Source organism: Fistularia commersonii, chromosome 16 (genome assembly GCF_037954325.1).
Source record: "Fistularia commersonii isolate RoL2024-O1a breed Wild chromosome 16, RoL_Fcom_v1.0, whole genome shotgun sequence".
Classification (NCBI taxonomy): Eukaryota; Metazoa; Chordata; class Actinopteri; order Syngnathiformes; family Fistulariidae; genus Fistularia; species Fistularia commersonii.
This window is the reverse complement of record NC_141299.1, coordinates 11,640,818-11,649,273: the sequence shown is the minus strand read 5'-3', so window position 1 is coordinate 11,649,273 and position 8,456 is coordinate 11,640,818. Positions and strand designations below refer to the sequence as shown.

The following is an 8,456-nucleotide window of genomic DNA, read 5'->3' as shown; positions in this document are numbered from 1 at the left end:
ACTACATGTTCATAAATCTTGGGGAAGTGCTCACTTGTGAACGCTCACGCTGACGGAAAGACGTGCCCGGCTGCTATTTGGATGTCTACAGCCTCTTCCTGTTGCCGTGGTAGAATGCGGATTATGTGAACCGAGATGGAAGCTGCACAGTATTTCAACGTCGAGCTCTAACTGGGTTTTTCTCCTGTTTACTGAACCAGAAGTCGTGGAGGAAAAGAGCTGTCAACATCTGTCCAAAGAGCTCCAGGTACTAAAACATTCATTGCAAGAGAGAGCCAGGGCTGAGCATGCTGTCCTATCAGCTTTTAAGAGTCCTTCTCCTATTTTTCTTTAAATATTTGCGAAATCTGGCCATTTTTTGCCAAAGACTTGTGTGTGCCTTGACTTTTTTTTTTTCCATGATTTAGACACGTCTTTGTTGTCTCATTGGTCAACTTTATTATTTTGAATGATCTTCTTTCTGATAGGACAGAAAAAATCCAAACCTCTCCCCCCCAGGCTGCTCATGGCAAAGGTACGTCTCTTTCATTCCTAAGAACACACAGGAAAAAGTACTTGACCTACCACAATTAAACCCGTGCTTTTAAACTTTTATTACTCTCGGCGTGTTATTTTAATCAGTGTTACCATTGTTCCCAGACCGCAACCTCAGGTACACACAAGGTTCAAAGATGATAGTCAATCACTGAGTCATTTTTTAAGGTTAAAATTTATGAATCATGATGGACTCTACCTCGTAAAGTGGTTGCTGAGTTAAAATTGTACAAAAACCTATTTGAGGAAATTGAGTAACTACTATGCGAATTCAGTACAGAAGGTGATTCATGTCTTTTACTCAATCTTTATTATCTTCTGCGGTTAAAAAAACTAAATCTTTAGATCTTGTGTAAATTATCAGAGTGTTAGAGAAACCTAGTTTTTATTCTTTAAAAAATTTAAAAAGTGGTTTTAATGGTGCTGAATTATTAACACGTCATGTTTTGCCAAACCTGCCTCACATTAAATTTCGTAATTTCATGTCTGAATGTTGGCAAATTTTGAGATAAACAGATAAAACTAGGGGGGAACTTGGTATATTGAAATACTTTTTCATCTTGTAAATAAATAGAAATTTGCAGCGTGCCCCGAGCCAGTCCCATGAGCCTTAATCCCAATTGCAGGTGCACAGAGATTAACTGTTTGGTGCCGTTTCTTATTAAAACCCCCTGCACCCCTACAGATGAGCTGGTCTGCAGGTACACAGTGTGTCGCCAAGGGAGACCACAAGAAGCCCAAACCTGGAGAATTATCATTCCTCAAAGGAGACATCCTTACGATTACTGACAAAAGCACGGTACTCATTATAAACACAAGAAGTTAGAAATACATACAAGTATGAACTGGTATTTCTATTTGTTTTTCAACATAAACCTCAAATGGTCTGTTGTAGACAAAGAGATGTTTTAAGGCCAGACACAACACCACCGGAGAGGAAGGACTCATACACGCTAATAATGTGCGTGAAAGAGTTGCCCTTCGTGGGAATCCGAGCCTCAGCCTCATGCCGTACGTGTCCTCTTCTCTAAATGTTCTTTCCAACTGGTCACAGGAATCTGAGTCATTCGGCTTTTACATCAGCAGGATGCGCCCGTATTTTTTGCGGTTGAATTGTACTCAAGTTGCGGTCATATGATCGCACAATGTGGTCAAATGGGAACTTCCCTTTTTGATAACTTAGCTAATTTTGGAGATTCATCAAACTTGAGAATGGTACTTGGTGAGAATCCATGGGGAGTTAGAGCATTTTACAAGTACTAATAGATTTGCAGACCATTATGTGTATCTCATGTGCTCCCCTTCCCCTTATTAGTTGGTTTCATGGAAAGATCTCCGGCACACAGGCAGTGTATAAACTGCAGCCGCCTGAAGATGGACTGTTCCTGGTGCGAGAGTCCATCCGTCACCCTGGTGACTATGTGCTGTGTGTCAGTGTATCTGGAGAGGTCAACCACTACCGGGTGATTTACCATGACAACAAGCTGAGTATCGACAACTTGCAGTATTTCTACAGCCTAATTGAAATGATAGAGGTGAGGAAAATAAACCCACTGGTATGTTATTTGTTGAATACTTAATGCTGATATTGTTGTCATACATGCCTCTGCTGCATGCACGTTAACTGAGGATATGGGTTTTGTGAAGAAAAATTATTTTATATTTTATATTTTATATTATTCATTGGGATCGCTGATTTGAATCCCATATCCTATAGATAAAAACTTGAAAGAATTCCAATCAGCAACAGCAAAACTGAAATTAGCTCAAGTGTTAAAATGAGGTGTGACATGGGGGGTTTTCCACTGAATACTGACTGAAGTTCTAAATAATCTTTACAGGAAAGCATATCTTCAAACCATTGGGTGTGACAGACGTGCAACTGCATCATGGTCATATTACATTACGAGGATTTACGTCATTTCATGTCTAAAGTTTGACATATCAGATTTAGATCTGATTTATGCAGATCTCGTTTTTAGTGAAATCAGAGTCCAGATCATGTTCTTCACAAGGCATCCCGAGCACAAACGTCAATGAACTTTATAAATATAAGGGCACCGTGTTTTTTCCATAGAAGAGCTATTGAATTATTAACGTGCGCAGTGATATTTTCAGATACTTTGCTAGGAAAAAAAGAAACATAAACGATCAAACTGGCAAGGATTGAATAACACTACTTATATTGCAAGGCCATTAACTTCCTGTTTTCTACTTCCCGTGCAGTTCTATTCAAAGGAAAAAGGCTCTATTGCAACAACTCTTCTGAAGCCAAAACAAAAACATGGCGCAAAGTCAGCTGAGTTAGAACTGTCTAAAGGTACAGTAAGTCTGTGCTGGAGATTTGGGTTTTAAAATGTTTTTTTTCACCCTGCACTATCTTTGTTTTTATTTGAAAGACAACAACATCATGTGACAATGCCTCTCTGCAAAAACACTGCTTTCCATCAGGGAAGCTATTTTAAGAATATAAAATATTAATGTCTATGTCATACAAGCGTGTAAAAAGTATTGTTTCTCCACTCTAGCTGGATGGTTGCTGGACATCACGAAACTCAAACTGGGAGAGAAAATCGGAGAAGGAGAGTTTGGCTGTGAGAAATATTTTTTTTCTTTTAACCCCGCTGTCACTGCACACACATGGAAAAGAGTTTCAGCACATTCACAGTCTAATCCCCCAAAAAGTGAAGCATCCTTTTGTGCCGGACCTTTTCTGACATGTAGCCTCTGTGTCAATTTCACCTCCAGGCGTTTATGAGGGACAGTATTTGGGCCAGAGGGTGGCGGTAAAGACTGTCAAGTGTGATGTCACGGCTCAGGCTTTTCTGCAGGAAACCACAGTGATGACGTAAGTGACAGGGAGAAATGAGCCCTCATTTACACCAAATTTTAAAAAAAAAACATTTTTTTTTTAAATTTTCATTTCCTAAAAAAAAAAATTTAATCATTTAAGCAGATGTGCAATCTTAAAACAAATTGTGTGATTGCATGTTGTGAAATGTTTGGAATTTTTTAATTTATCTTTCCTTTTGTTTTTTCTTCTTCTTTTTTTTAATCTGGTTTCTTCTCTTCCAGAAAGCTCCAGCATAAAAACCTGGTGAAATTGTTGGGTGTGATCCTACACAGGGGGCTTCATATCATCACTGAGCTCATGACCAAGGTGCGGGTCACTCATAGGTTAGGGTTGGTTAAAAAAATTGCTTTTGATTATAATGACAGATAGAAAAAGCAAATAGATTGTATAGATTCATGAAGAGAGATGCACTTTTGCATTGCGGTTAATAAGAATAATTTCTGGAGAAGTGGGGTAATAACTGATGTTAACAAACAAACATCACTGAGGGTGTGGAGATATAATAAAAGTGGCCTGCGGTTGAATTTCAGTGCTTTTTAAAATTTAAAGTGAATATAACCCTGCTGTTTAGGCTGGAAGAGTCGGGATTAGTTGGATTGAACATCTATGTATTTCATCGTATTTACTGCCTTAGCCTGCTTTTGACACTATTTAAAAAAGAATAATAATTAATTAGATATTATGGAGCTAGGAACGCAGAGCATGGAAATATAAGAATGCCTTTATCAGCCTGGAAATTACACATAGCGGTGTTTAATGAGAGTTAATACCCTGAGATAAAGGCTGAATGAATACATAATTTAAAGGGGAAATCATGAATCCCCTGTTCACTACTACTGGCTTAACTTCCTATGAATTCCTTATTCAGTATCTGATAGGATTAAGCAAATAACGTGGAGGCTTTTTTTATTTCTTCTTTCGGACAAGCGTTTCAGCAGGGAAATGTGGAGAAACGAAGCAGATTGGGATTACAATACATTTCTTAGCATCTCGATGAATGAATCACCAGAGGTGTCCACTTCCTTATATGTCACAAGGATCTCAATTGAACCTCGCTGAAAGCTTTTTTTTTAGAAAGCTTTAGAATGTAGAGGAACCTTTTTGTTGCACATAACAAATATATTGTTTAACTATTCCCAGGTTTTTTTTTGAAGCAGGTGTATGTTTGTGAAAGTAAAACCCTCTTTAGTCCCTCCACTGAGTCCTTATCATTTTCAAACTCCCAGGGATGGAATTGTTCCAACAATAATATTCTTGATTCTGTGTTTTTAGGCGAATTCTGGTTGTTACAGAAGGACATTTAATGACTTCTTTGTCAGAAAATTAAATCTTTGTTTTGCTGTAGACAATATCCATTTTTACTCATTAATGGGGCTGCAGCTAATCAACTTAAATCTTGAATATGATACATTTTTATTAACTTGTTTGTTTGCATTTATGGCAGGGAAGCCTGGTGAACTTTCTAAGGACGAGAGGGCGTTCAGTTGTTCGGTCTTTTCAGCTGCTCGGCTTTGCACTGTAAGTTCATCAAATACACGCTTTAGGCGTATTTTACCTCCATAGTATGTGCAGGTGGAAAAAGTGTGTATAACATACACATTTTTGTGTTTCTGGTGAGCCACACGGAAATGAAAATTGTGTGTTTCTGCCAGTGACGTGTGTGAGGGAATGGAGTACCTGGAGACCAAAAAGCTGGTTCACAGAGACTTGGCAGCGCGAAACATCCTTGTCTCTGATGACGGCACAGCCAAGGTCAGCGACTTTGGCCTGACAAAGTCAGGATCGGGGGGTTCAGATAATGTCAGACTACCCGTGAAGTGGACGGCACCCGAAGCTCTGAAGAAAGAGGTCAGTTTCAAACTTTGGGCTTTTAAAGGTCTTCACGGCAGGGAACACCGAAACAAAACCTAGATTAAATCATATACATGTTCATATGTGTGTGTTCATCTTGTTGTAATATGTTCCAATGGTGTGTTTTCAGAACTTATAAAGCCATTATAGAACATGTTTCATTATAAACACATTTCCGTTTCAAATAAATTGTTGTGTTGCAGAGGTTTTCCACAAAGTCAGATGTTTGGAGTTACGGGGTTCTTTTATGGGAGATTTACTCCTATGGCCGTCAACCTTACCCGAAGATGGTACGTAGCACCGGAATATTATTACACCATGTAAACTTAGTCGGTCAAACTTAGTCTACCGTGTGCTTATGTGACCCCGTCAACATGGCTAAGGTGAAACTGGGACACGGGCAGTTGCAAAACCAAACCACCCAGACAGTGAGGTCATCAGTGAGGCTGACGTCAGAAAAGGCAGAGTACTCAACGATATGACGAATCCGTCGCTACTTAAACGCACTCTATTCTTTGCTCTGGTCTGTTTCGGGTAATCTCCGAGAGCCGCGGAGATTTGCGTCTTCGACTAGAGGGTCAGATAAGATAACAGGATCAGGCCAAAGAGACTGTAGGGACAGTTAGACTGAATGGCCTTAGAGCGTCTCTTGCACCTGACATCAGGCCTCCAGCTTTTATATGTCAATTAAGTTCCAATCAGTGCTTTTTTTACACACACACGGAACTTGATTTATCGTGACATGAGCTCCAGGAGACCGGGAGAAAAGATTGACGTAGACATTATGTGTGATAAGAGAAACTATATACAAACACGTGAAAGTATTCACTTTTTTTTATAATTTCATGCACCATTTAAATGAAAATTGGCCCCATTAAAAGGTGCAATGTCTGTTCCTTTTCTTCATTTTTATGTCCAGCATCCTCAAAAGATTCCCCGCAAAGATAAAGTTTTGCCAGCGCCAGATGAGAATTGCTCAACTTGGCATTGCAAATAATGCAGTTAGGATGCCGACTCCATCACGTTCTGTTATACATGTGAATCCATATCGGGCATATTTGTCTGACCGCTTTCTTTTTTTACTCGACATAATTAGTAAAAAAAAAATCATACCATCACAACAGTCACAAGTTGACTACAGAGCGCACCAAAATCCCTGCAGCACAGATAGGCCAAGCTATCTAGCGTGCTTCTCATGAATTATGAGTCCGGCGTGTGTCTTGACTCGCGCCGAACCCCTAAGACTGACTCACCGAACCCCCGAGGTTCGAGCGAACCCAGGTTAAGAACCACTGACTTAAATCAAGATCGGTTTTACTTCACCCGTCAGTTTATCTGTGCACCTATGTTGCTTTCTTCCCACTTCTTCCCGGTGCTGCAGTCTCTGACAGAGGTGAAGGAGAGAGTGGAGGGAGGCTATCGCATGGAGGCTCCAGAAGACTGTCCACCGGCCATTTACGCCCTGATGGGGATCTGCTGGGAGACGGAGCCACGCAGAAGGCCTTCCTTTCACAAACTAAGGGAGAAACTCGATCGAGAGATGAGTAAACACAGACCGGGTCTCGGCTCGCAGCGCCCGGATGGAGTCAGCTCTCAATCCTGGCTACGAGCAGACTTTTGATTCCAGCAAAACTCCCGGTGGTCGAGCCTTATGGAAAGTTACCCCTGGTCCAGTGGGGTTCACTCTCACTGCCCTGCTCTTACATCCTCAATGGGATAACATTTTTACATACAGCACATGCTTTTGGAAACCTACTTCACCGAATCTGCATGTGTTCGGACCGTGAGAGGGAACCGCGGCACATGAGGGAAGTCCACGTGATCCACCGTGATCATGACGTCCGCAGCACGACGGTGGCGGAGCTAGGCTAGAACACAACTGAGAGTTCAGTCTATTAAATGACTGGGGATGTGTTTCACGGTCAGCTCATTTTGCTGTCAGTTTGGATTCAGAGATTTTCTCTATATAAACTATGACTAAAAAAACAAACCCAAAAAACTTGAAATTCTGAAAAAGATCACCTGTTTCTGTGGATCCGATTGAAGAGACAGAAATACGTCATTAGCTCAAGGATGTTATCGATGATAAAAATGATTTATTTTTCGTTTTTCTAAAACAAAAAACTTGATGGGATATCGTAGATCATAGGATATTACCAGAAGTACTTTATTTCTGCCATATTTATCATAATTAAAGGACCAAAACCTGAATACTTTTCTGTCAGATTGAAATGCCTTATAAGCAAAATATGCAGGAATATATGGTATTTATTTATTCATGGCAAATATTTTTTTTCCCTTGTTATTTTTCAGATTAAGATTTTAAAACTCCAGTGTCCTCATGGGATCGTTGGCTTTTTGCAGTGTCTGAGTGACATCTATATCATAAGTACAGTTAATGAAGAAACGCATAGGTATCTTCTATTGTGCCGGTGCTGCGTTTACTTTTATTTAAATCAGTTGATTTTTTTCTTTTTAGCATAAATACTATTGTGTACAAAAACATCTCCACATTAAGAAACAGATTTTTTTTTTTTTTTTGCAAGACATGTTCATGTTTTATGACCAAATGGAATATGTCATTAGATTTAAGTCTGTGTAAGCCTGGTATTTGTCTTTGTCCCAGGAGATTCTGCCCAAATTGAGGCCTGATCCTTCGTGTCTTGTCATCAGACAGCGGGAGTGAGGGTCCTTCACCGTGCGTTCAATCTGATCTGTGATTTCCTCGGGCTCTATAATGAGATGAACAGCAATTTTTTTGCACGAGGATTTACAGAGGAACCGTATGCTACAAAAAAAACATGCTTGCAAATGATTTGCTGTTTTTGATTTGGGATTAATTTGAGTTTTCTTACTAAATATCATTGGATGTTTCCTGACTGAGGGTTCACCCGTTACATACCGTCTGTCTATCGGATCACAGCTTTCACCCCGGAGGCTATAGGTTAATGGATGAGCTTTCAAGATGTCTCATTTTCTAATGCCTTCAAGGTGAGTCTTCTAGTAAAGAGTTAATTTGCGATAACTGCAGTGCCGTCTGGTCATTATGAGAGGACAGGAGAGGATGATTCTTCTGAACAGCAAACAGTCTGACTTGTCACGACATGAAAATCACATGTCACACAAAAAATGTAGACCTTTACTTGGATTTTTGACAAATGACAAATTAATCGGACCCAGATACTCAGTTTACGTCACATTCCGTGTTCCGAGTTCA

General features: G+C 39.9%; 1 protein-coding gene across 1 annotated transcript; it reads left to right on the top strand.

The window, feature by feature from the left end:
• Window positions 1-31: 31 nt before the first annotated feature.
• Window positions 32-7,450, top strand: matk (megakaryocyte-associated tyrosine kinase). Its single transcript, XM_086161443.1, has 13 exons — window positions 32-247; window positions 468-514; window positions 1,220-1,333; window positions 1,430-1,545; window positions 1,850-2,069; window positions 2,761-2,854; window positions 3,063-3,128; window positions 3,283-3,382; window positions 3,610-3,694; window positions 4,833-4,906; window positions 5,041-5,236; window positions 5,443-5,529; window positions 6,621-7,450. The coding sequence occupies exons 2-13, from the start codon at window positions 506-508 to the stop codon at window positions 6,858-6,860; spliced, it is 1,401 nt and encodes a 466-aa protein (XP_086017569.1). The 5' UTR covers window positions 32-247; window positions 468-505; the 3' UTR covers window positions 6,861-7,450.
• Window positions 7,451-8,456: the final 1,006 nt, after the last annotated feature.